The sequence below is a fragment of the Grammomys surdaster genome, unplaced genomic scaffold (genome assembly GCF_004785775.1).
Source record: "Grammomys surdaster isolate TR1022 unplaced genomic scaffold, NIH_TR_1.0 100, whole genome shotgun sequence".
NCBI classification, from domain to species: domain Eukaryota; kingdom Metazoa; phylum Chordata; class Mammalia; order Rodentia; family Muridae; genus Grammomys; species Grammomys surdaster.
The window spans coordinates 2,611,987-2,639,143 of record NW_021604579.1 but is presented as its reverse complement, the minus strand read 5'-3'; the positions used below and the strand labels follow the sequence as shown (position 1 = coordinate 2,639,143).

At 48.2% G+C, this 27,157-nt stretch overlaps 1 protein-coding gene across 1 annotated transcript in view; it reads left to right on the top strand.

Moving 5' to 3' along the window:
• Positions 1–17,417: 17,417 nt before the first annotated feature.
• Positions 17,418–27,157, top strand: part of Slc2a1 (solute carrier family 2 member 1) — a 28,112-nt gene continuing 18,372 nt past the window's right edge. Inside the window, exon 1 of the mRNA XM_028785875.1 lies at positions 17,418–17,634. Within this exon, the coding sequence (XP_028641708.1) occupies positions 17,617–17,634 (18 nt within the window). The 5' untranslated portion in view covers positions 17,418–17,616. The remainder of the gene's footprint in view (positions 17,635–27,157) is intronic.

Genomic DNA, 27,157 nt, shown 5'->3' with positions numbered 1-27,157 from the left:
CTCAAGTAGAGGCAAGAAGGTCATGAGTTCAAGGCCAACCAGGCTACAAAGAGAGCTTCTGGGCAGCCTTCATTATATAAACAAGACTCTACCTCAAAAAATAAATTTAAAAATCAGGTGGTAGTCTCATATGTCTTTAATCCCAGTACTCAGGAAGCAGAGGCAGGTGGATTTCTGAGTTTGAGCCCAGCCTGGTCTACAGAGTGAGTTCCAGGACAGCCACAGATACACAGAGATACTCTGCCTCAAAACAAAGAATGCTTTCGGGAGTGATATTTCTGCATGAAATCCAAGATCTGATTTGAATCACATCTGGGTCAGAGTAGTCCAGGACACAGTGAACATGTTCAAGTAGAGCTAGACTCTATGGGTAAAGTTGAGCATTTGGTAGGCTTCTCTTGGAGAAAGCAGGGTCTTCTATCATGTCAATATTAGCTACATGGTTTCAAGAGGCTCCACTCACATCAGTCTGTTTGTCTGTGTGAGAAGCCTTCTCTAGAGCCGAGAGTATAAAACCCAAACAATTGAATGCAGCCATCTTGGACCCTGAAGCTTGAGGGGAAATGTCACTTCCATCTGACGGGACAGTGAAATCTTCTTGACAACTCCCTCTAGCTATAATATTTAGGGTCTAATATTTGTTGTTGTTTTGAGACAGGGTCTCACTGTGTAGCACTGGCTGGCCTTGAATTCACTCTGTAGACCAGCCAGACAGGCTTCAAACTCACAAATCTGCTTGCTTCTGCTTCTTGAGTGCTGGACTAAAGGTGTGTGCCTCTCTGTGTAGTGACAATTCTGGAGTTTTGGTTCCTTTAAAAAACACAGAAATATTATGAGAACATGTTTTTGTTTTGATCCCAGGTGTGGGATGTGGGGCTGCATCAGACTGTCCGCAGTAGCTGACTATGATTTGCCTCATGCTCTAGCAGAGGCATGTTTCTGCGATTGTGTGATGTTTGGAATTCTGGGAACTTTTCAGAGGTTATATAAATGCTAGACTCCCACTAGTTAGGGTGGGTGATCAGGTGGTCATTTAGGGAGATTGACTGAAGTTTGGTAGTTTTGTGCTCAAAAAAGAAACAAAAGGAAAGTAATTAGATTCAGGGATCAGGGATCTTCCCCCACCCCCATCCTTCTTTTTTTATCTAGTGTTAAGTGAAAAATGGCGGGGGTGGGGGGGAGAGGAATAAAGAAAGAGTGGGAAAAAGAAGAATCCACAAAGTAGCCTGAACAACTACGAATATGCCAGGCCTAGTAGCAGTAGCAGTAGTAGTATTTTAGGCACTATATTTTTAGTTAGTTCCTATGTTTAAGGTTTTAAAGGTGCAGGTTCTGCAGTTCTTCAGTTCTCTGACTTTAAGAATCCAAGAAGGCTGGAGAAATATCTCAGTGGGTAAGAGGACTACTGACTGTTCTCCAGTGGACCCAGATTCAAATCCCAGTGCTCACAAGGCAGCTTACAACTATCTACAATTTCAAGATATGACTGACACCCCCACACATACATACAGGCATAAAAATAAAAGTTGTTTTTTTTTCCAAACAGGGTTTCTCTGTGTAGCCCTGGCTGTCCTGGAACTCATGTAGACCAGGCTGGCCTCGAACTCAGAAATCCACCTGCCTCTGCCTCCCAAGTGCTGGGATTAAAGGTGTGCGCCACCACCGCCCGGCAAAAGTATTTTTTTTAATATTAAAATATAATAATCTAAGGGTTAGCCGGCTTTGGTGGGGAGTTTGAGGCCAGCCTTGTCTACATAGTGAGTTCCAGGATAAGCAGAGCCACATAGTGAGACCCTACCACAAAACAAAACAAAACAAAACTGAATCCAAGAGCATTTGTGCCAGGAACTTTACATGTTTCAGTCTTCTACTCCCTGTGTCAGTTCCAGAGGCAGGTGATCCATGGGTAGCACCTTTTCCCTCCAACTGCTGATGTTCTAAATAGGCATCTTCCTGAGGCTGGGCCCGAGGCTGGGCCCTTTTCATTTTTTTGAGTGTGTGTGTGTGTGTGTGTGTGTGTGTGTGTTGCATGTGTAAGCAATGGGTGCATGCAAGCACATGTGCATATACACACTCGCGCACACATGCTCTTGTTGGTGGAGGTCAGAGGACACGTGGCAGCTGTGCTGGTTGTGTTGCTCTGTAACAGGTGTGCTGGGTTGAATGCTCGTCTCCATTAACTTCGGGATTCTTCTAGCACAAGGATGGAATTGGAGTCAACCTATATAGACCCAGCTCTCAATCCCTGGGCAGGCATGGTCTGCTCACAAGACATGTTTATCATATGGATAACTAATTGAGCAGTGGGTTGCTGAGAGTGAGCTCTGCTGTCTTCCTTGTTCCTCATTCTGAGATTGCATCCTGAGGGGACTGGCCATGTGGGAATGTTCCTGAAGTCACGCAGGCCAGTAAAACCAAGCCAGAGTTCATCCTCACCTGAGCCTGGAGCCAAGAGCAAGGCAGACTTCAGTTCCAGGTCTGGAGCAGATGGTAACTGGAATCCAAATAAGGAGCCTGAGGGGAGTCCCATGAGGGAGGCCACGCGGCAAGAAAATGTGCCCGGATGCCTCAGGTGTGAACGACTCGTTTGTGCAAGTATTAAAAAAAAAAGAAAGAAAGAAAGGAAGGAAGGAAGGAAGGAAGGAAGGAAGGAAGGAAGAAGAGATCAGGTCTCCTCAGCCCTGTGCCTGAGAGTCACATTTCCATGACCGAGTTGACATCCTTCAGCACTGTGGAAGCTCTTCTCCAGGGTGTAGGATGCTGTGGATGGTCCCCAGACACAGCTGCATCTACTTCTGAGCATCTTCAAGCCCAATGTCCAGGAGCTCCTGATTGTCCTGGCCCCCACCAGATACCCAGCTGCCCTCAGTGGGGCCAGCTCTACAGCCCAGGCACTCATGTCAGCAACAGCTCCTTCCTCAGAGACAGGCCTCACACTGCTGCTATGTCTCACCTGTTCATTCTCTGCCCAACTTCCACACGACTGACCCCCAACCCCTCAGGTTCTCCAGTGGCTACCCATTGCCAGTTCCTCAGCATGGTACAGGCCTTCACCAGCCTCTTCTGCACCCTTGAACTTCACCTGAGTTCCAGCCACTGAAAACACCAGCTCATGCCTCTGTCCCTTGCCCTTTTTGTCTCTCCTTAAGTCTCTGCTCATTCTCTGGTCAGCCTTCCATCAGTCCCACCCTGGTTTTATAAGCCTGAATACACAACACTATGGTGGCAATAACAATGTTGTGTTATAGTTGTTTGGTTATGCTGTTTTTCCAGGTGAGGTCGTATTGTCCCGCTAGCTGTACCTGTGTCTGACTCTAAGTCCCTATTATGTCACCATGTGTCCGATAGAGGAATCGAGAGATTGATGAAAGGTAGTCCCTGGCCCCAGGTGACTGGAGGCAGGAATGGAGTTGGGGGTTGGTGTGCCAAAGGAATCCTGATAAGAAAAAAGAACAGACAAAGCCTGAAGACTCCGAGCTGGCTCCAGGAGGCGGGAGAGGAAGCTGCCCTGAGTGGCAGCCTCAGCTCTCCGCAGGGGGTCCATCCTGTACCTGAGCTCTGTGCTCTGAAATCTCCGGAATCCTTGTCATTTCCTTGTGTTTGTTGCTTCTGCTGCCCGGTGAGGAAATGTTCCTTGACCTCATCCTAGGCAAGAGCTATTCAGACCTAACTCAAGACAATTGTCTTCTGGGTGGACTGGGGATGGAAGGTGGGCTGTACAGTTTGCTCTCATTCTGAGCACCAGGACCTACGCAGGGCCAGGGTGTGTAAGTCCCACTGGGAAGCTTGAGCCAGGGCAGAAGAGAATGGGACTAAGAGGGACCAGGAAGCCTCAAGGACTTGAGGCTGGCCCAGTGGTCCCTGAAGCAAATGTTTGACCCATGGGTGAGTTTCCTGTCCCAGTCCTCTTGTTCTTAGTCATACTCCAGGTGACAAAGAATTTCAAGCTCAGCCTAGCGGTGGTGGCGCACACCTTTAATCCCAGCACTTGGGAGACAGAGGCAGGCAGATTTCTGAGTTTGAGGCCAGCCTGGTCTACAGAGTGAGTTCCAGGACAGCCAGGGCTACACAGAGAAATCCTGTCTCGAAACAAACAAACAAACAAAGAATTTCAAGCTCAGAGGAGCTGAAGGCACATGAATGAACCCCCTGGGGTGGGCAGGGAGAGACCTACTACCTATTTGTACCATATTCACATGGCCTAAGAGAGGCCATGGTAGGATCCAGAAATAACTGGAATAAAGGAAAAGCAGTCCTCATCCTAGTGGACAAAGGCTTTCCACAGTGACAGTTCCTGGGTCTCACCTGAGAACTGTTGCTCAGAATATTGATGGCTAGATTGGGGACTGAGATTGTTTGAAAATGGCCCAAGCAATACTATTCTAAAGACAGCTCAGCTCAGCTCACTGAGACCTGGCCTCAGTGGCTAGGTGCTGCCTTGCCCCTCACTGCCTCAATGAAACAGCCCCTTGTTCCACAGAACACAATCAGGGGCTCTTCTTTGTTTTTTACTTTCCATCACCCTGATGGTAGAGCACCTGCCACTTTGCCTGTAATTATTTAATTGTTTAACCAGTGTCGGACACTTAGCACAGGTGATTGGTGTAAACCTGCCTGGGACGCCTTCAGATGGATGACAAGGACAAAGTGGTGAGACTGTTGACAAGCAATGATGGTGGGGAGGACGTGGGGGGCATGGCGGGGGGGGGGGGGAGGCAGTAATGATTTACTGGGTAAAGACTCTGCTAGACCCCCTCACCCTCACAGCACTCCTCTGATACAGAACGTTTTCATTTTCAGATAAGGACACTGAGACCCACCTATGGGGTGGACTCATTTGCCCCAGGTCACATAGCAGGAGAGGCAGGATCTAATCCAGGTGCTCACTGGGCTCCTATTCTTTTAAGGATGGAAACACTGAAGTGCACGGAAACCATTAGCCCAAACTCAACATTTTCATTTAAGAACCTCTGCTCCTGGGGCTGCACACTCCTGCATGGCCCCTGCTTAAACCCTTGCTAAGTTACTTTGGGCTGACACCAATTCCTGGCCTATCCAGGCTCCCTTCTTCTCTCTTCCCATAATCCCCAGGGACTTGCCTCCTCCCCTTCTATGCCTGATTCCCCTCTGACCTCACTCCCTACCCATCCTGCCCCACCTTGATTCCCTGGAAGTGAGGCCAGCCAGGCTTGGCTGAGGTCACTGCTTCTCAGGCAGGCAGAGATCCAGAAATACTCAAATTTTTCCTCAGTTCCCTAGCCGGCATTCCAAACTGAGCTTGTGTTGAGGAAAGGCACCTGCCTCTCCCTCACTCACTCCCACCTCCTGCCTCAGTTTCCCCATTGGTAAGGTGAGAACAGTCCTGGTGCCTGCCAGGGCTGAGAGATGAGCTACTGGGCACAGGTGGGGTACATGCTGATGGTCTCACTGTAACTGTCTCATTCTTGGGCAATAGTTTAGAAAATAGGGGGTGGGGTGTCCCAGATCAGCTAGGTAACATTGGACATTTCTCTAACCTTGCTGGTCCCCTCCTGGTCCTCATCAAGGGAACAGGAGTCATAGCAGTATACTTCCATACTGTGAGGCCTGAAGGGTAAGAAGATGTCATGCGGTTTAAGTTCACCAGCACAGGGTGGGATCTCCATCAGCAAATACTCACCAGTGTCCAATGAGGCCTTTCCTCCCTCTGTGGAATGCAGGGCCATCTCAGGGCAGCTTGTCAGAGACTTGTTGGGTCTCCAGGGTGGGTCCCCAATCCAGCCATCACGCCATGCTCACTGAGAATGGCATCGAAAACCTTACTTTATCACCCAGTGGGTGACAGCAGGCTTCAAATATCAGTGTCAAAGGTGCTCTTGAATTCTGGTAAGTTACAGGGCCCCTCCCTACCCCTCCTTTTTATTCCCCTGTGGTTTGCGATCATGTCTCAAGGGGCTGTATGGGTGATGAACTCTGTGTGGTTGCGGATGATCTTGGACTTCTGCGTTCCTCTGAGTCTGCGTTCCTCTGAGTGCTGCGTTCCTCTGAGTGCTGGATTACAGGCACCGCCAGTTTCTCTGCTTTCTCTCTCCCTTTTTTGGCCTATCTACACAAAGCCAGATGAGTTTTCCTGATAAGTCTGAGTTCATTACCAGCTCTGCTGCTCATTCCTAGGGTTTCAGGCAAAGCCAGTTCTCTTCTGGGTCACACTTTGCCCATCTGTAAAGTGGGCAAGACAGTCCCAGTCTTTGAGGGTCCCTCTGAGGGTCACAAGTATCAAGCATAAAGGAAGTATATCTTAGCCCTTGAGACTCTAGTCCCTTTTATCTTCTAGATGAAGACACGGATGGTCCATCATTTGGTTTTGGTGAATTTTGTTTGTTTTTTGAGACAGGGTTTCTCTGTGTAGCCCTGGCTATTCTAGACTTTACTCTATAGACTAGGCTGGTCTTGAACTCTGCCTTCGAAGTGCTGGGATTAAAGGCACTGCCCAGCATGGTGAATTTTTTTTTTAATCTATCTGACTATCATCTCTCTCATTTGACACTCTCTCTCTCTCTCTCTCTCTCTCTCTCTCTCTCTCTCTCTCTCTGTGTGTGTGTGTGTGTGTGTGTGTGCGTGTGTGTGTGTGTACATGTACGTGTCCATGACAAACCTGTAGCTTTTAGATGACAAAGTTTAGAATTTGATTCCTTCTACTATGTTGGGTCCTGGGTACTGTACCCAGGTCATCAGTCTTGACTCAAAGTGGCATGGAGCTGGCCTTAGTCCTGTGGTCCTTTCCACAGTCAGGAAGGAGCAGGCAGAGCTCAGGAGTTCTGCTTCCATCCAGGAAGGCAGCCCCCAGTGCAGGAGGCATCTGTTGCTTTGTTTCTGAGCTGTCAGGGTTCTTCACATGCAAGGAACATCTTCTGTCCAGCTACATCTTCAGCAGAGCCCATGAGTTTCTGAGGACAAAGACTAATCCCAGGGCTCCACCTTGTATGCCTCTTGTTCCTCATTAGTATTGCCCAGCCAGGCCCAGGTCCTCCAGACTGGGTCAGAGGGAGCAATCACCACTAGAGAGGTGTGGTAGGTAAGGCCACATGTCCTGTTCCCACTGCAAAGCCCACAGTCATAGGACAGGAAATCAGCGGGCTTGTCCTAATAGCTGGCACAGCGAAGACAGTGACCTTAGACCCACTGCCAGTAGCTTGGCGGTCAACATTGATTTCCTACTCTGTCCCTATGTGTCATGATGTTTTATAGACTTGCTGTCTCAAAGAAAAATAAAAACAAAACAAAAATCCAAGTAGTCTTGTTTGTTCCCAGTGCTGGGGACAGGCAAGTCTTCTACCACAGAGCTCCATCACCAACCTGCATCAGAGCCACTTTGAATCTTTTCTCTGACAAAAATATCAAGATACCATTGCGTATGGATCCTTCTGCAAAAACTAAAAGAACCCCACAAAGGACACTTAGCATTGATGAGGATTACAAAAGGATGGTGTCTCAGGTTTCTGTTGCTTTGATAAAGCACCACGAACGAGAACAGATGGAGTTCTGAGTGAGTATGTTTTGTTGACTTGTACACACCTATGACAAGGACCCCAGGGTTTCAGACCCATGAGGGCAGCAAAGCCTGCCCTAGATGGGGCTCCAAGGGTGGCAAAGCCTTCCTCTGCTCCAGTATGAGTGTTTATAAACAGTTGACCAGTGTGTATAAGAAGTATCAACCATAGCTTCCTTCTCCAGGATGACTGCAGCCCTAGACAGGACCCCAACAGAGACCTACCCAATCCACCTTCTTGTTTAGCTGTACACAAGAAATCTGCCTCCTCCATTTATCGAGTTTCTGGGTTGCAGTTGTGGCTGGTGGTCATGTGACTCCATCAGTGCTCATATCCTGCCACATCCCAGCTCTTCTGTGAGCGTGTTCATATAGTACAACCAGTTTAAACTTACCCCAACTAGCTTACAAATAAATGAGACTCAGACTATGGTTATTTTGTTTGGCTTTGACAATTACTGGAGGGTAATCTCAAACCTATTCATCTAACTGCTGTCCTGGCTACCTCCCTAGCCGTGTACCCCAGATACTGGCTGTTTCTCCTGGCCATGCGCCCATCGTCCATCTCCCTTCATGGTGGCTTCCTCCTCTCGTTTCTCCACCCCCAACCAGGTAACTCAAAACCCACTTACCTCTAATCCCTTTGGTAATTGGCTGTAGCCAGTTTTATTTAACCAATAGTTTTAAATCAAGGAACAAGGTTTGCACAACAAAAGCTTGTGAAGGCGAGAAGTCACTTGCAGGCCTAGACCTCTGGGTGCAGAATTCAGCTTTACAGTACAAACCTCCTTTTATCATCCCCTTATCACTCCAGTCAGGACTTCAGGACCAAGACATGCAGGGCCACTGATCATGACCAAAAGCAGCTTGGGAAAAAGAGGGTTCATGTCTTCTTACAACTCTCAGATCATATTCCATCACTGGGGGAAGTCAGGGCAGGAACTCAAGGCAGCAGTGTGAAGGCAGGAACTGAAGCAGAAACCATGGAAGAACATGGAATCTTAGTATACCTCCCCCCAGCCCCCCTGTCCCACCTCCATGGCTTGTTCTCAGCCTGCTTCCTTATCTATCCCAGGACCACCTGTCTAGGGTTGGCACCACCCATCACAGGCTGGGCCTTCTCATATCTATCCTTAATCAGGACAATCCTGGATGGTCATGGTGGTGCAAGGTTTTAAATCCAGCACTCTGGAGGCAGAGGCAGGCATATCTCTAGAGGTTCAAGGCCAGCTTGGTCAACAAAGCAAGTTCAGGGCTACAAAAACAAAAACAAGCAAACAAACAAACTCTACAGACTTGCCTACAGGCTCATCTTTATAGAGACATTTTCTTAATTTAGGGTCCTCTTCCCGGATAACTCTAGCTTGTACCAAGCTGACAAACAACAATAAAATATGACATGCAGATAGTAGCAAACTGAAGATGTGAAACCTGGGTGTCCGAAATCTACAATTAACACGCAGCAACTCAGATCTGAAAGAAAGCACATACATAACTCATACTTCAGCAGGCAGAAAAACAAGATGTAAAAAGAACTTTTTTTAAAACAAGGTTTACACTGTAGCCCCTACCCACTTCAAACTTTCCATAATCCTCCTGCCTCAAGCTCTTCAGTATTAGGATTACAGGTACAAGACACCACACCTTGAAAATGTAGAATTCTTTTTGTTTTTTTCTTTCTTTTTTTTCTTTTTCTTTCTTTCCTTCTTTTTTTTTTTTTTTTGGTATTTTGAGACAGTTTCTCTGTCTTGTCTGACTTGGAACTCCTAGCAAAAGCTTTAAAATTACAGAATATCTTTTCGCCTTGTAATTCCTCTCCTACAAAAATTTATAATATATTAGTATTTTTATTTATAGGGATATTTATAATTGCCTCAAGATATAAACTACCTAAAGTATTCCAGTTGGGGGCCTCCACCCTCTCAGAGGAGGAGAGAGGAGATCGAAGGAGGGACTTTGTGAAGGGGGAAGGGAGCGGTGGTGAGCAAGATGTAAAGTGAATATATAAATTAATTAATAGAAAAAATATGTCAGATCTGATGCAATGGTGCTATAATCCTAGCACTTGGGAGCTAGAGGCAAGAGGGCCAGGAGTCGAGGGTCATCCTTGGCTACACAGAGTTTAAGATCAGCCTGAGCAATACAAGACATCATCTCAAAAGAAACAAATCAAAAAAGATTGTTTTGGGTAATTTTCTACTTGCAAAGACATGCTCATGGTCAAATGACACAGAAATCAAAACCCAGAATGATCTACATTGATACAACTGGCCAATAAGCCAATAAGCTCGATACATTGGGGCTTGTCTTCTTAGAACCCAGTTGTAGGGCAGGAGGGAAGCCATGCTATCTTGCAACAGGCAGAGGGGAATACAATACCATGTGGAGAGATGGGCCAACCACGTGTCTACAGACACAGCTGTGTGAGTGGCCTCCCTCAGCTGATGTCATGTGAAATGCCACATATGCAGTGTCTCAATGGGTCTCAAAGCCACAATTCCTTTCTGTTTAAAACCACTGAGTCTGGAGGTGCTTCCTCTCCTGTCGTGTGACTGAGACACACTGCTGTTCTCACATCTAGGGTTTTGGCTTTTTTTGTTTGTTTGTTTTTTGAGACAGGGTTTCTTTGTGTATCTCTGGCTGTCCTGGAACTCACTCTGTAGACCAGGCTGGCCTTGAACTCAGAAATCCACCTGCCTCTGCCTCCCAAGTGCTGGGGTTAAAGGTGTGCGCCACCACTGCCTGGCACATCTAGTTTTCAGAATAGTTACAGCCCTTTCCTGAGGAGCTTCTGCATGTGAATCCTCACTCTTGTTAGCTCCAGGGAGACAGAGCTCTGAGTGATCCCAGCCTTACTAAACCTACTATCCCTGGCCAGTGATTGTATGGCCTTCACAAATACCAGCATGAACATAACACACACACACACACACACACACACATTTTCCTGTGAGGAAAAAATTACCCAATGGCTACTCCTTCCTGATAGAAAAACAAAAAACAAACAAACAAACAAATAAAAACAAAAAAAAATCAAAAGAAGAAAACAAAAAAACCTACCCCCTAGTTTTACTACCCATAGGTCCTACAGACAACTTAAAATGACCTTTCTCCACCAGGACTCCATACAGAAAGGCGCTCTGTCTGCTTTGTTTGTGGGTGATACAGGTTCCCTGCCGCAATACTTTGATTATAAAGTTGAAGTGTCTGAGGGAGAATGTGTAGCTGAAGTCAACTAGCAAACATGTTACAGATCCCAGACTGACCAACTCTCCTTCCTCTGGAGTCCCCAGCCACAGGACTCTCCCTGTCAAAGGCACTAGCCTGTCTTGGATCTGTGACACTAATTTCAAACCTCTATAAGGATAGGATCTCAGTCCCTCTATTAAAGTATGAGTCAGCTCCAGCACCAGGCTGAGTCACCCAGCTCTTCCTGATGAATGTACCTGTGACTGCTAGGAGACAACCAGGTGTGGGCTTTGGGGACAGCCAGGAAAGATGGGACACAGGTAACCTGCTAGGTGAGCTATTATGTGTTTCTTTTGGCTGCATGATGGATTCTAAAAGTAAAGATGTCCAAGTTTCAATTTGCTACTTCAAATTCCTCCCTCACCACGGTCTTCAGCATCAGCACCTGAACATCTAAGCTACAGGTTCCTCGGCCTGTCTCGTGTTCCCTGTAAAGGTAGAGGGGGTCAGGAGGAGGGACAGCTTCCTGGGAAGGTGTCTTGCTGGTTATATCAGCATGCCCAGTTTAGACCTCTGTGTAAGCAGAGGTTCTCAATTCTCAGAGCAAGCCAGCCAAGGATGGCTGTCTGCTTTCCCAGTGGCCCTGAGCTTCTCAGGGTCTCTTCCTCCTTATTGCTCCCTACACCCAATCTTTATGGAAGGTCTACTGTGTGCTATACAGGGCAAGGTATAGAACCCACCTCAGAGCCCAACAACTTGTGTCCAGGGCCCATTTTAGAGAGAGAAAAGTCCACAAGGAGGACTGGCCTAAGACAATACCTTTGGAGATGCTAACACTAGACTTCTGATCTTAGCACTCTGACCTTCCTGAGTCTTGAGGAACAGAGGTCCTGGGGCCACATTCAATCCTCTCTCCAATCTTAGAGGCCCCTAGAGAAAAAGCACCATATAGAATTTGCAAGAAGCAGGAGGAGCCTGCAATCCTGGAGTAAACAGGGCTCTGAGGAGGTAAAAACCTGGATATAATGGCTACTGTTATTCAAATACTTGTATGGTGATGATCACCCAAGACTTACTTTCTCACTCAATATTCACAATCAGTTCTTTAGGTGGAGATATTCCCAAGATGCATTTGGGAGACTCAGGTCAGGTCATACACCCAAGGCACACACCATGACGCACATCTATCTCTGAGTCCTGTACTATGTCTTCTCCACACCTTGTCACCTCCTTCTTCATTTATTCCTTGGTTCTGCACTCATTAAGCATTTATAGTTTATTTCCGGTGCCAACTAACTTGCGGGACAGAGGGAAGCTGGGAGTGACAAAGGGCTTGCCCTGGAGAGGTAATTATCTCAGGGGAAGATAAGATTCAAATAATTGTAATCTAATTGATTAGAACCAGGCTAGGCAGTTGCCTGGCTGGTAGTGGGTCAGGGGCCTAGACAAGTGCTGCTGGTCCAGTCTTTATTTAGTTTAAAGATTTATGTGTGAATGTGGGAGTTATGGCATGTAGAGGTCAAAGGGCAACTTTTCTGCAGTTGGTTCTCTGCTTCTACCTTGTTCTTAAATTTTATTCATTGTACATCTCTCTCTCTCTCTCTCTCTCTCTCTCTGTGTGTGTGTGTGTGTGCTTCTGTGGGTCTGTGTGTGTTTCTGTGTGTTTGTGGGGGTCTGTGTTTCTGTGAGTATCTCTCTCTCTCTCTCTCTCTCTCTCTCTCTCTCTCTTTCTCTGCATCATGAAAGTTGTTATTCTCTATCATCCACCTTGTTTTCGAGGCAGGGTCTCTCTTGTTTCTACCATTATCTTGCCAGTGGGAGCTCCTATCTCCACTTGCCATTCAATTTGGGTATCCTGGGATTAGAGATGCAGCCTCTGGCTTTCCATGTAGGTTCTAGGGTTTGAACTCAAGTCAAAGTCATACACTGCAAGCCCTTTCATCCAGTGGGCCATCTCATGTTTTCTTTTCTTTTTTTTTGTTTTGTTTTGTTTTGTTTTGTTTGTTTTCGAAACAGGATTTCTCTTTATAGCCCGGGCTGTCCTGGAACTCACTCTGTAGACCAGGCTGGCTTCAAACTCAGAGATATGCCTGCCTCTGCCTCCCAAGTGCTGGGATTAAAGGCGTACACCACCACTGCCTGGCTCATGTTTTCAAAATCTACTAAAACTCAAATTTACCACCTATATGATTTGGGTAAATTTCTTTACTTTGTAGAGCCTTTCTTCTTTAGAGGATGTAGAGAAAAACTTTTATCTTATAAGACGCCTGAGGAAATTAAATTAATTAGATTATTAATCTAATTAATACTGTTTCATTTAACACACTTACAAAAAGCAGGAGATAGTTATTCACATGGGGGAAGAGACAGGAGGACTGAGTTTGACATAATGTGACTCTGTCTGAAAAACTAACAAGTGAAAAACATTCAAAATAAAACAAAACGGGGTGGGGGGGAGAGAATGTATTAGGAGACCCAGTGTGTAGTAGCCATTGGTTTGGGGGCTTGGGATACTGAAAGGCACAGGCAGGGGACATTTCCCTAGAATCACATAAAGACTTTAAGTAAAAACAAACAGAAGCCCAATATGCATTCAGACAAATGCAGAAATTAGAAACATTCACAGCTCCATATTTTCACAAACAAAACACACCTGGGTAATTAGCATCCTTATGAAAAAACAGCAACAGGGTCAGGAATTGGGTGTGGCAAGACAGGTCCTCCTATTCCAAGTAAAGTTCAAGGCAGGGGTGGGTGAAGGTGCCTCGGAACCCAGTTGTGAAGAGAAACAATAATCTTAATGCAACTTTTCTGTCTAGTGCGGGAAATCAAATCCAGGTAAGCAAACCCACTGAGGTTCAATCCCCGCCCCTAACGCCATATTTTTGAGAAATTAAAAATAATAAAAAAAAGGAAGAAAAAGAATGACAAAGCATCAAAAATTTCAATAAAGATGGGATTAGTTATTGTGAGCTCTGAGTCATATCAGCTTGGGGCAAAGAGAGAAACAGGAGAAGCGCTGATTGGTTCTCCAGCCGCCTCACCCTGATTATCCAGCAGGCCCCCCTCTCAGCGGAGCCCCTCCCTTCCAGACAGAACTGTCCTCCAGACTTCTGAACTCACGAAGGTTTTGCATGTTATGTGCCTGAAAAAACACACTTTTGCATATGACCCTTCATGTGGTGCCTGAGAAGGTTAGCCGTGCCGGTCATATGCCATGGAAAAATGCTTAAAGCAGCGGGTGATACTAAGAGACAACGGTCATGGCAGGTGGGAAGATACCTGAGAAATGGCGCTATGTGATGGAGGGCGGGAGTGAAGAGGAGGTGATGGAGGCCCGTAGTCCTTTGGAAGAAAGGCAGAAGCCACAGGTTGGCTGGACATTGGGTAATGAGATGTGAGGAGTCCAACAGTTTGGAGGTACCACCTTTTGGGATGCTTGGAGGGCTGGGGATGCAACGATGAGCACGGTGATTGTGAGCACCTGTGGGGCTCTAGAACATCGTGCTTGGAGGCAGCTAGACAGCCCACTGTGATGCTCAGGACACAGTGAAGGAGGGATACTTCCTTCAGCATTCCCCAGATCAATCAATAGGTGGTAGTGGCGCTTGCAGAGGCACACAAAATGATCAGAAAGGGACATCGAAGAGCCGGGAGCAGGTGGTTGGAGCAGGTGTGCAAATCAGAATGAAAAATAAAAACACACAGAACTGTCCTGCCTGGCCCAGGATGCCCTTCCTGAGTCCTATACCGTGTTTACTTCCAGAGGGAGGATTTGAGTTGCAAAACAGCCTTCGGATTAAGGCTCCCCCTCCCAGCGCCTGCCTGCGCCCCTTGCATCAGCTGCCACTGATTCAGCAAAGCCTTTTCGCCCTACCGGGTACACTTGCCTTTAAAGGCAACAGAGCCTTTTCCGGGCTGTCTTACTCACTCTTACGCCGAAGCCGCTAGGACCCGCCCGCGAAGCACCTCCCATTTCTAAGGCCGTAGGTCTAAAGCGTGCAGACTGACACGCATCAGGCAGGCACTCGCCCGAATCATCAAGTGCACCTGGCCCCTCCCCGCAAGTCCTGGGAGCTCTTTTTTCTTCCAGACAGCCAGGGGCTGGTGCAGCTTGGACGCTACCCAGGAAAGGCTGGCTCCTTTAAGGGCTGAAGTCAGACTCCAGGGAACAAAGCTGCCAGTGTAGACACAGACTAGCAAGTCTCACCAAGTCTGGGTGGTCGCTGTGGGACCCCCACCTCCTCCCCTTTAGAAGTCTCAGGTAGGGGCAGGCTTTGCGCGCGTGCGTACGCGCGCGCACGCGCGCACACACACACACACACACACACACACACACACACACGCACACACACCCTTCAGTTTCTAGGAGCCAATAACACTACAAGAAGCCAATTCTCCAGGCTTCTAGCTAAGGCTTTGTATCTCTTGGGCTTTCTCTGGTACTCTCTACAGGGTTAAATTCTGTTTCCAATGACTCGGTCTCCAAGATAATAGTCCACCTAAGAATCTAACCTCTGATCTAGTGTCCATAGCTCCTGGTAAATTTGCCTCTAAACAGTTGCCTCCAGGGACTATAAAACATTTACAGAGAGAGGACAGAGAAGTGGAATTCCAAGCAGACAATGGGATCTGTGTCTGGGCAGGTATAGGGAAATGGGGGAAAATAACACTGTTTCCCTGGCTACTCTGCTTTTTCCGTGGGTGCCATGGGACCATGGGACTGGGCTGAAATGCTGACATCAACAATTAGTGCAGTTTGAGCAGGTCTGATAGCACAAGCCTTTAATCCCAGCATTTGGTAGTCAAGTGGATCTCTGAATCCAAAGCCATCCTAGTCTACAGAGTAAGTTCCAGGACAGCCAGTGCTCTATAGTGAAACCCTGTCTCAACAAAGCAAAGCCCAACCAGAAGTATTAGTGCAATTACTTTGAGAAACCCTTATTCGAATCAGGAGGAGACTATTAGACCCATTTTAGAGATGAATGTGGGTTTTGAAGCTGAGAAGAGATGTTTGGCAAGAAAATTGCTGAGTTGGGACTCCAGTGTCTGAAGCTTGTGGTTCAGGGTGTTGTCTAAAGATTTTCTTTCTGAAATCATTCTATCTGCTGCCTTTGTACCTGCTCTTCTGTCAAGAAATGGCCTTCATAGCTAGCCGCCTATTGAACTACCTTCCAAACCCTTCTGTGCATCACCTTTGCCTTCCCAAACAGAGTCAGTCTCTCTCTCTCTCTCTCTCTCTCTCTCTCTCTCTCACACACACACACACACACACACACACACCAGTTCTCTCTGAAGACTTACCCTGTATTCATCCTTGGTGATGGTTTACACTACCCCTCTCCCTGTCCCTCCAACATGGGGACTCCCTGAAGCTAGCAATAGGCTCTCATGCCTCTGTCCCTGGGACATTGACTAGCACAGGACTGTCATAGAGAAGAAAAAAAGATGGCTGATTGGTGACCTGTTGGCTGAGATATAGGCATGTGCTTCTATAGTGGGGGTGGTTGAATTTGTGAACTGGCCCTAAGGGAGGGCCTGGGTGACCAGGCTTGGGCCTTGTTCCAGCCCTGACATCATATGTATTGAGGGAAAGAAACAGGTCCATGGTTGGAGAAAGCAAAAGCAGAGGAGACAGGTCTTGCAGTCAGCAGGGGAAGAAACGGGGTGTGGTGGCGATCAAGGGGAGAGGAGGAAGGAGATCCCAGACTCACCAGTTCCACATGCTTTACTTTTTGGGGATCCATGACCAACAAGGGTGCCCCCCCTAGGCCAGCACCTGGCACACAGCTCAGCTCCCTGTCTCTAACAGAAATTAAGGTCTCCCAGATCCCGCCTTCAGCTGAACCTAGATGGGAAACAGACTAGAGGGACCACAGAGGCTATCAACTGTAAAACTCACCACTCCAGGAGCTCACCTGTAATTCTCACAGCCCAAGGTTTGATATGAATTTCATTTTATCCAGGAGAAAACCGCCGTTCATTGGCTGGGAGCTTGCCCAGGACCAGCTAGAGGCGGTTTATAGGTGAGCTGGTTCAATGCCAAGGTGTTCTGTGTCCTTAACCATTTAGACACCCAGCCTCTCTGATCTTTACACTTAGGTGTCACCATACAGTCAGAAATAGAGGGAGGTGGCTGTTTTACGGCTTAGGGAAGTGGTGGGCATGGTGTCTAGGCACATAAGAGGAGCTTGGGCTTGGGCACAGGAACACGGAACATGGAGCGGGAGAATTCAACTTCGGAGCCAGATCTCCCGTGGTCTCTCTAAGGAACTTAATGCCACTTTACACGTAACAGACGGGGTTGTAAACACCCTACAAATATTAACTCGCTTAATCTTCCTAACAACCCAGGACGTTGTACTATTATTATCACCAGTCTACCAAAGTTATCCCACAGCCTAGTGAGGAAGCCGGAGTCCCAACGCTAGCTTACAGTCCACACCAACAGCTACGGTTTTTGCTAGAGGCCGTTGAGACTCAGAGAGGTGTGCAAACCAGCCCAGAGCCACACAGCGAGCGCCCCCCACGGGTGCCCCGCACACCCTGGAACTGCAGAGTCTAGCATCCATAGCCAGAATGCGGTCAGAAGCCCTCAGCCCCTCCGGGCAGAACCACGCCCCTCGGAGTCCCGCCCCGGACGTGCTCCTCAGGCCCCGCCCCTTCCCCGGCCCACCTACACCCCCCCCCCCGCAGCGCCAACCAATGGCGGCGGTCCTATAAAAAGGCAGCTCCGCGCGCTCTCCCGAAAGACGCAGAATCGCTCTTGGAGTGCCGGTTCAGGTTACGGGGTCTTAAGTGCGTCAGGGCGTGGAGGTCCGGTGGGAGACGCATAGTCACAGCACGTCCGTTCTCCGTCTAGCAGTCGGCACAGCTAGAGCCTCGAGCGCAGCGCGGCCATGGAGCCCAGCAGCAAGGTGAGTAACGGGGTTGTGCGCCCCGGGCGGGGATGTGTTGCCGGGTGCGGGCCCGGGCGCCTGTCCGAGTCCCCGCTTCCTCACGCGGCCGCCGCGCGCTTCACGCGGTCGGGGTGGGGGCCGCGGATCAGGGGCCCAGGCGCCGCACGTCGCGCACGACCTCGGCGGCTCCTCCCGCGCGGGGGAGGGGGCCGAAGCGCAGCGCCCATTGGCTAAGAGGGCCGAGCCCCCGGCCGGGCCCCGGCTAGGCGGAGGAGGCGGGACCCGCCCGGAGCCCGCGCCGCGCCCGGAACCCGGGCCTTGGGGGTGGCCAGGAGGAGAAGGCACTTCCTCCAGGCCAGGGTCGGGGGCTGACGGGCTCCCGGGACCGCAGGATGCGCAGTCCTCCAGGGATGTGGGGCCTTTCCCCGGGGAAAGCCACTGTCTGGATAGGATCTCTCTTCACCTGTGATCAGGCTTGCTCTGTATGGGCCGGATATACGGAACTCCTCCTGGGCGTGCGACATTGTTTCTTTCTTGCCGCGTCTTTGCTTTGTGTAGACTTTGTTCTAGTCCCTTTAAAATTTTTAAAAATACATTTGGATTTTCCCGTCTTAGTATATAGGAAGGCTCAAGGATGCGCATTTTCACGCCCCCCTACCCTTTCCCTCTTTAAAGTTAAGAACAGCGCAAACATGCTAAATCTCGGGCTGCCTTTAGTGGGCAGTTGGGGGTGTTTTGGTGGGACCCAGTAAAGGAAGCTCCAGTTGGCTCCCGATGGTCATACTGACAGTCTCTGCAGGGCCACAGTGATAGAGATAGAATGTAACTAAGTAAAAAGACAAAAAGTGAAAGACTGAGGCCCCGGAGTCTTTTCAGAGGACGCTTAAACTCCGAACTTTGGTTTCTCCTCGTAGAACTTTTCTTTCTCCCCGACTTCTTCAGAAGAAAATGCTGTCTTATAGACCTAGGTTAACTAGTCCGTCTTTCAAATTCCTTGGATTTTGTTTTTGTTTTGGAGACATAATCTCACTACCCAGCCCTGACTGCCCTAGAATTCTCAGACTCACAGATCCGCCTGCCTCTGCTTCACAAACGTGGGAAGGCTGGGCGCCACCACACTAGGTTGGATACTTATTTTTTGAGCGGATAAGATGAATATTCTGAGTACAGAAGAGAGGAGAAAGTCATTGATCACCTGGCTCATGGCTAAACTGCTTTTTCCATGTTCTGTGCTAGCTTACCAAGAACACACTAACGGGAAGTAAGTTTCCTAAAGTCACACAGTTCCTAAGGTCTGGGCTCCTTTCACTAGGTTTCTTAAATTGTGAGCAGCAGGGAGAGAGTAAATTCTACCACAGGCAGGTGGATGGATGCACTTACTCTGCTGTACTTCCTAAACTTTCCCTACTGGCTCCATCTGTACATCTTGGAACCCCTCCTTCCCTGTGGTTTATATCTGTATCGATGAATTCATGCACTTGCACTGTTATTTACACCAATAGAATTTTCCCCCGGAGACAGGGTTTTTCTCTGCAGCCCTGGCTTTCCTGGGACTAGCTCTGTAGACCAGGCTGGCCTTAAACTTAGATCCACCTGCCTCTGCCTCCTCCTGAGTGCTGGGATCGAAGGCGGGGGTCACTGTCTGCCACCATCTTCTTCACCACTCAACACACTAATAAATTTTCGTGCTTAAATAAAACAACTCTGAAAGCCAAGAGAGCGGTTGTAGTACTTGGGTTGTTTTGAGAAAGGGTCACTCTACATAGCTCTGGCTGTCCTGGAACTCACGATGAAGACCAGCAGATCAGACTGGCTTTGATCTCAGAGTCCCGCCTGCCTCTGGCTCCCAGTGCTGGGATTGAGGGCATGTGGCACTATACACAGTTTAGTATTAATTATCTTGTGTAAATTCTTGGGAAAAGCCCTTCCCTTTGGAGATGGCTGATTTCCCAATCAGGGCCACAGCCTTTTGTGTTGTATATTCAAACGGAGTCCTGGAGAGCTGTTTAAATGTCTGGCATGCCTCTCCTGTAGTAATGAGCTTGACTGAGGAGAAGATAGGGAGGGCCAGGTGGAAGCTCCAGGCTAGCAGGGGCTCACCTCCTCCGGGTCCTGGCCATCCTGGCTAGGCTGGTCCTTTGCTTTACTGGTCAGCTCTGCACTCAACGTAAAACTACTTAAAAATCACAGCGTTCTTCAGGATACGGTGGGAGAAGAACATACCTATCTGAGCTTCACAGTGGGGTTTTGAGTTTTCATTTAGCTTAGTTACCTTGTCTGCAGAATGACAGCAGTCGTAGTCGGGAAAAGGCCAGAGAGATGACTGAATGGGTAAAGGCGCTTGCATGAACATCCTGGTTCACTCCTGGGACCCACATGCTAAGTAGAAGAGAACTGAGTCCTGCAAGGTGTCCTCCGACCTCCATGTGCACATCAGCATGTGTCTCTCCCCACTCTACACAAATGAGTAAGTGAAGGCAGGCATGCTAGCGTATCTCTTGAGTTTGAGGCTGGCCTTGTTTATATAGTGAGTTCCAGGCTAGTAGCTATGGCCATAGTAAGACCTTGTCCCTAAATAAGTAAGTAAATTAATAAATAAATAGAATTTGGAGAGAACAGACCCAAAATGTGTCTGCCAGTCTCTATAGATGTTCCAAATGTTTCCTTGAAATCCCATGACATGCTGGACCCTGAATAAATTTCAGCAACCTTCAACCTCATCTGAAGCCTACTAGCAACATGTGCTTCTGGAGGATCAGGATGCTGAGCTGTGAGTGTTACTTGAAGTCATTAAAGCTCTTACTGGTCAGGAATCTGGTGTGTGGCGGGAACATTGGTGGGCAGGGTCCCAGACCCAGAGCTAAGCCAGCCAGTGTGGCTGCCTGCCCTACCTTGGGCTTCTATTTCAACTCTCTGATGGCCACTTGGGTAGTTAGGAAAGCAGCACACAGTGCTGGGGCCCAGTGGTAGAGCCTTTGCCTAACGTATGAGGCCTTAACAACTGCACTGTCCATGCCATGATGACCTTAAAGTTCAGAGAAAAGTAACTTGATAAAGTTTATGTGCTGCGTCTCTCCTCCTCCCCCCCCATCCCAAAACACATTGCTAGCCTTTGTAGGTAGCAAGAAAATAAAGGAAACTGAAGAAGAGACCTGAAGACTGTCAAGATTTGAGGCATTTTGTTGTGCTGACAGAGTTCCCCCCTCTTATCCCACGTTCTGTGCCATCTTCCACCCGTCCCAAGTGGGCAGAAGTCCCCAGACTTCAGGACTGCCAAGCCATTTCTGGGTACAGTGGGACTCTGAGGGTTGCATTAATTAGGTCTAAGTAGATGTCAGGAAGCTTCTGTGAAGGGAAGTGGATTTCCTGGGAGCTTCAGTTTCTTTCTTTGGTAATCGTGGTTAACACTGTTCTCTTGCTCTCAATCAGGGCGGTGGCTATTGTAAGTGGAAAGACCCCCCTCTTTTCTTGTTATCTTAGATACATAAGCCATGTAAACAACCCCAAGAAGATTCTTGTCTAGTGTCAAGCCACCCTTGGGTTCTACCTTACCTTCTTCCTGGCTGGGTCAGCCCCAAATCCCCCTCTAATCAGCTTGTGACTTCAGGGAGTGCAGCTTTAGTGGCTGCCTCCTGGTCACAGGGTGTCAGTGCCCAGTGCTCCAGCACCAAGGGTACAAACATCAGTGTCCCCCACCCCCACTGGCAGAGCTAGGAAGCCTGGAACAAAGGGGAAAGTGTGCACCATTGGCTTGGGGCCTGCAGCCTCACCCCTCACCTCTCTCCTGGGTACAGAGGTGACAAAGCCATTCAGTCCAGCAACCACTGTCCCAGGATGGCGGAGGCCAGGAAAGCTCCTGGCGGGACTCAGTGGCTGAGAGAGGTTGTGTCCAGGCTGCCCTAGCCCAAAACAAATCTCCAATTGTTACCTCCCTCCCAGGGAGGGGTGGACTGGAGCCCGAGGCTCTGTCACTCAGCCACCAAACCTGGCAGTAGCTTATGCAGAAACACTGAGATTTGCTGTAACTGAGCCAGGGGCTACTGGGCCTCCAACCCGCTTACCCCACGGCTTTGACATCCAGAAAAGACAGAGCATTCCTGCCTGACCCCAGATGATGACGGTGTTGACTGTCTAGTTGTGTTTACTGGACAGAGCATTTGTTCAAATTGCTTAATCCACAGCTCATGTCCCCTGTCTTGAAATTGGGAGTGCCCAGGGAAGGGCCACTCGGAAACTGCTTTCTTACCTGGTCATTTTCCCAGCCTGTGTTCACATCTGTTGATCATCTATACTGAAGTTTGCACAGAGATGTGAGGACTGTTAGATCTCTGGTCTGTTTTCACAGCAGAAGGTGTCAGGAGTTTAGGTGTCTATAAGGCATGCTGCTGAAGGAAGGATGGGGAACCCAGCTAAAGGGATGAAAGAAACAGTGCCTCTTAGCTTTCCTGGAGCATGAAGCTGTGGCTGTCTCTCAGCTTGAGCCATGGCTTCCTGCTCAGCTCTCCTGGTGACTCTAAGTGGTCCCCAAATGCGCCAGAGAAAGTCTTCAGCATCCCACCCCATATTCATGGTCCGTCCCTCAGCCTTATTAGTCAGTGGTGGCCATGTCAGTCACGTGGCTAGTATGGTGTGGCAATTCTTAGTACCAGCTCTCTGGATAGCAGTGTTAGCTGCTGAAGTAATTTCCTTCAGCTAGGCAATGGCCTAAGCAGGGGCCTTAGCCTATTAGCCAGCTTTGCCATTAGTGTTGTGGGCTACGCCGTTGTGCTGGCACTGTACTGTGTGGCCATAGTGCCTTCTTCATCCTCCCCCAGACACGTGGCCCCTGGTCTCAACCACCTTTATCTTCTCCATAAAGAGCTCTTCTGATCCCAACAGCCAGAGTATGATTCAAGGACCCCTGCACTGCAGAGCTATTAGTATGTCATACCCACAGGCTGTTTGCCTCTCATTACCTCGTCTTGTGGGTTAGTCTGTTAGCCCTGTCCCCACCACCTTATCAGTCAACTGGACGAATGTCTTACCTGACCAGGGAGGTTACCCTGCCATATTATCTTTTTTTCTCTAAACTTTTACTTATAAAAGCAGACCTGTTTATCAATCAGGGAACAGTGTCTCCCAGCTAAGTAAAGCCTTCAGCTAGAGTGCTGTGCTGGAGTTACCATTCTCCCAACACTTCTGAGGGCAGTGTGCTGGGCCTGCCAGGCCCTGGGGTTGCTTCCAGTAAAATCTCCAGATGTGAATGGAAAATAAAATTGTATTTTAAAAAAATCACAGAAGTAATGGAGCAAAATAAGGAGAAGCGTAAACGTAAAGGAACAAATCCGTCTTGTCTCCCGTCACAGTTAGTGTTTATTCCCGAGACTCTTTGTGTACATGTAGATATGTGTCCGAGTGCAATGTTGGCTCACACTTCGGTGTCACGCAGCCCATCCCATTCACCAACCCAGAGTAAGTACTTGAGTGTCCTGCAGAGTTAGGGCATTGGCTTCACATCTAGCAACTAAGGGGACTTTGGGTTATGAACTCTTTTTCAAACACAATATACTTATGCCTGGGGCTTTTGTTTTGGTTTATATTTTCCTAACAAGCCACCCCGGGGCTCTTTAGTTCTCGCACATACAGATATTTTGCATCCTTTCCAACAGCTGCGTAATGTTCCATTGCAGACATGTTTTGCTGTGATTGAGAAACAGTGATTTGTATGTTTTTTAAAGAACACTACTCACCATTAGGTGCATTACATATATTCATTTCTGTTCTGGCTGCCAACAAACATATCAAGTCGCACAGATAGGGATTTCCTCCAGTTAATAACCAAATCTGTAGTCACTCAGGTACTTCTGGGAGCATGTTCAAACACAATCTTTACTCAGCAGTGTCTTAGGAAACCCTCAAAGAGAATGGAAGATGTAGGGAAAGAATTTTCGTTAAGTCATCAAAGTGGAAGAAATGGGACTTAACCTTGCTAAGAGTGACAGTGACATTTGTCTATGCCCAGTCTTATATTATCTGCTGAATTGGTGCCACCATACTACCGAGTGTACCATAGGGGTGTTGACTTCTTGGGGGTCCCTTTAGTCACCTCAGGTCCACTCCTGCAGGCCAAGGAGGTAGTTGTTTGCCCTTCATGGGAAAAATATTCTTTACAGCTTCTTAAAGAGAGTGGTGTGAATTTTACCTGAGAGACTGTGAGAATCCGGCACAGCTCAGGCATTGACTTTGTATCCAGCAGCTCAAGGAGTTATGTTTCAGGCAGACAAATTTGCTATAAAGGGCAGGATAGTAAATATTGTTGGCTTTGTGGCAAGATCTGTCTGCCTTAGCTTACCTCAACTACAGCTGAGCCACTGTAGCACAAAAGCCACAGGCAGAAACTCAGATGAGTGTGATTTTGTTAATGGTCATGAAGTACTAATTTGATGTAGCTTTCATGTATTCCCCCTCCCTCAACCCCATCCCTTAGAAATGTAAAGCCCATTCTTAGGTAGTAGGTGGGACCTAGTCCCTTTGCCAAGGGATGATTGTCAACCAACCTTGGCTTAGGGTAAAATCCAGTAAAAAAGGCCAAAAGGTCCCCAGACTTTGGCTGCTGGTTCAGAATTGACAAGGCTTAGAGAATTGCTGGAGTGGAATTTGACCTACGTAGAAAGCACCAGGTAGAAACCTGTTTCCTTCAGGAACCAGTACCGGGAAGTAAAGGAGGGAACCTGACCAGGAAGGGCAGAGCCTTTCTGTGGTACCAGAGGCCCTCCCCTCTCCTTGCCCCCCCCCATTTGAAGCTTCAGAGAAGTCCAAGAACTCCAGAGTAGGAACCTTTCCCTCTTTGAGCCTTCCGTTCTCTAAAGCAGAAGCAATCTCTTCTAGAGTGGAGTAGAGTGGGTCCATGGGAGTTGTTAAATCAGGATGTGAGCAGCCCTGGCATGGTGCCTGGCACCTTCCTGGTGCTGCTGATAAGTGCTGGGCTCCCACTCCTCCCCTCTTTAAAGACCGATGAACACCACCCAGCCTCCAGGGCCACCACAGAGTGCTCAGGATTCAGTCATGCAAATCTTACCATCTCTCAAAGGCTTTAAGGAAGGCCTAAGGTCACATGAAGGTCAGTGTTGGTGTTCCCGGATTAGACCATCACTGTAAGGTTTGGGAGGCTTGAAGGAGTCCAATGGCCAGAGATACTTAGGTCCTACCTTAGATTTACTGAGAACCAAACCAGGATTCCAGTTCTTCAGCCTCACTGCCCTTTATCCAGTGAAGATGGCACATGGGTCTATAATATCTCAGGATTTTTTTTTAAATACCCAGAAATTCATTCAAATGTGTTCTTAGAAAAGGAATATATAATAAACAAATGTGTAAAGGGGGCTGAACATCTTCCTCCTAGGGCTGAAGCTGAGTGGTTCATGCTTCAGCACACTTGGAGACTACAGGAAACAGCAGACTAAGAGTGACAGCCTAGCTGGGACTCTCCTCCCACAAGGAATACCCTGCCTCTGCCTCCTAGTGGTGGTGCCACATGCCCTCCTGCCCTCTGCCAATATTGACTGAGAGACTGCTGCAGGCCAGGCTGGAAGGGCACACAGGTGGGGTCAGAAGGCAGTGATCAAAGAAAGACTGTACACTGCCTGTGGCCTGGGCTATCTGTCTTCTCAGATAATGGGAAGGAAGGTTCCCCACTTAACACTTCACCAGTTACTTCCTGAGGTGGGGGAGGGGCACATAGAAGACCCTCTGAGCTCAGGTGTTGGATGAACTGAGAGGCCAGGGTGCACCTAAGGGATTTGAACTCTACACCTGATTCAAAGGTCTTCTACATCCCTGTGGGCGTGTCACAGGGGATTGGGGAGGGGATGAGCCATTTCCACTTCTCAGCACGTTAGGATTCTGACAAAACATCCGTGGAATGCATTTTATCCAAACAATAAGTTGAGAGGTGGGTCTTTGCGGGTGTTCTCCCTCTTGCCCTCCCCGGGCATTTTTCTGCTGCAGAGGCAGCAGAGCCATGACTATTTCTCAAAGTCCCCAGTTGATGGCAGAGTAAGCTGTAGACTGTAGAGAATTCTAAAAGGCACCCACATTCTCAAGTGAGGTTTGTATCCCTCCTACGTCACCACATTCGTGTCAGCCTGGTAAAAATAACACGTTGAGTTCATGTATTTCAGTTCCATCTGCAGGCTAATGGCAGCAGATGGACAATGGTGGCTCAGTTGAAGGTGGCTTCCTGTCCTTACCTCATTCAGCAAACACTTGTTGATTGATATTTCCTAGGCCCTATATGGACACTAACATGGAATTGAACAGTGAGCTGTCCCTATTTTCTCAGAGGTAGAGCTGCCCCTCAGACCCTAACTACAAGGTGAAGGGAACTGTGTCCCAGCCTTATTCCCCTTGAGTGTAAGTCAGCAGTGATCAAGTGTGGTAGAGTGCTGCAGTTTGGGAGAGGGCTGTGGCAGGTGACAGATCTCAGAGCCATGTGTCTACCAAGGGTCAGGAGTTCTGTTCCTCCCCTGCAGCCGCACTGAGCCTGGCTAAGCCTCATTTTCTTAACCTGGCTATATCAGCCATCCTGTTTCTACCACTGTACATACTGTTCTGTCTACCTGGAATGTGGTCCTGCCACTGCTTTCCCAGTTGGCAGACTGTGTTCTTGTCCTTTGAGCTGATTTCAAAGTCACCTACTGGGAGTTGAGTTTTGATCGCCCCCCAAGGCGATCCCTCCAGGGCTTTCTCAGTTCTCCAAGCACCTTTACTGAAGTCCACACACTATGGGTAGTCACTGGGTCTGCCTCCCCACCAGTGCTCACTTGACTGACTACTAGCCATCTCCTTGACATTAGGCAGGTCTTCTCCAGTAAAGTTAGACCTTGACCTGCCCATGGCAAAGCCCCTTAGAAAGGAGTTTGTCTTTGTTTCCTGGCAGTTCCTTCCTCCATCCCTGGCTATTGAATAGGGCCTATGGAAGACACAGGCCTAAGTAGCTCTGGCATCAGAACCAGACTCAATGTGAAACAGCACTCACCTCTGTCCCTCCCTCCCTCCTTCCCTCAGTCCCTCCCTCCCTCCCTCCTTCCCTCCATTGCAGTAGCTCTACTCAGCTCTACAGGCATAGTTTTTGACAAGTCTATATTATTTTTCTCTTTTTAAATTAAATAGCTTGTAAGTAATATGAAATCATTGATTTATAAAAATTCATTCTGGGTGAGTATTGAGTTCAGAATTCAAGAACCCACAAAAGGATCTAAAATGAAGTCTCCTTTTTACCTTGCCTCTTGCTGGCCACCCACGCTCCTCAGTGTTCATTATTACGTAGACCAAGCTGGCCTTGAACTCAGATCCACTTGCCTCTGCTTTCCAAGTGTTGGGATTAACATGTGGGCCACCACGCACAACCTTCATTGGCATTTTTACTACATTCTTTGAAGTGGTTATTCATATTCTTCCCTCCAATTTTTTAGTATCAAAGGTGGCATTCTATATGAATACTGATGAAGCTTGCTTTAAACTTGTCCTTGTAACTTGGAGAATGCCCCAAACCAGTCCATCC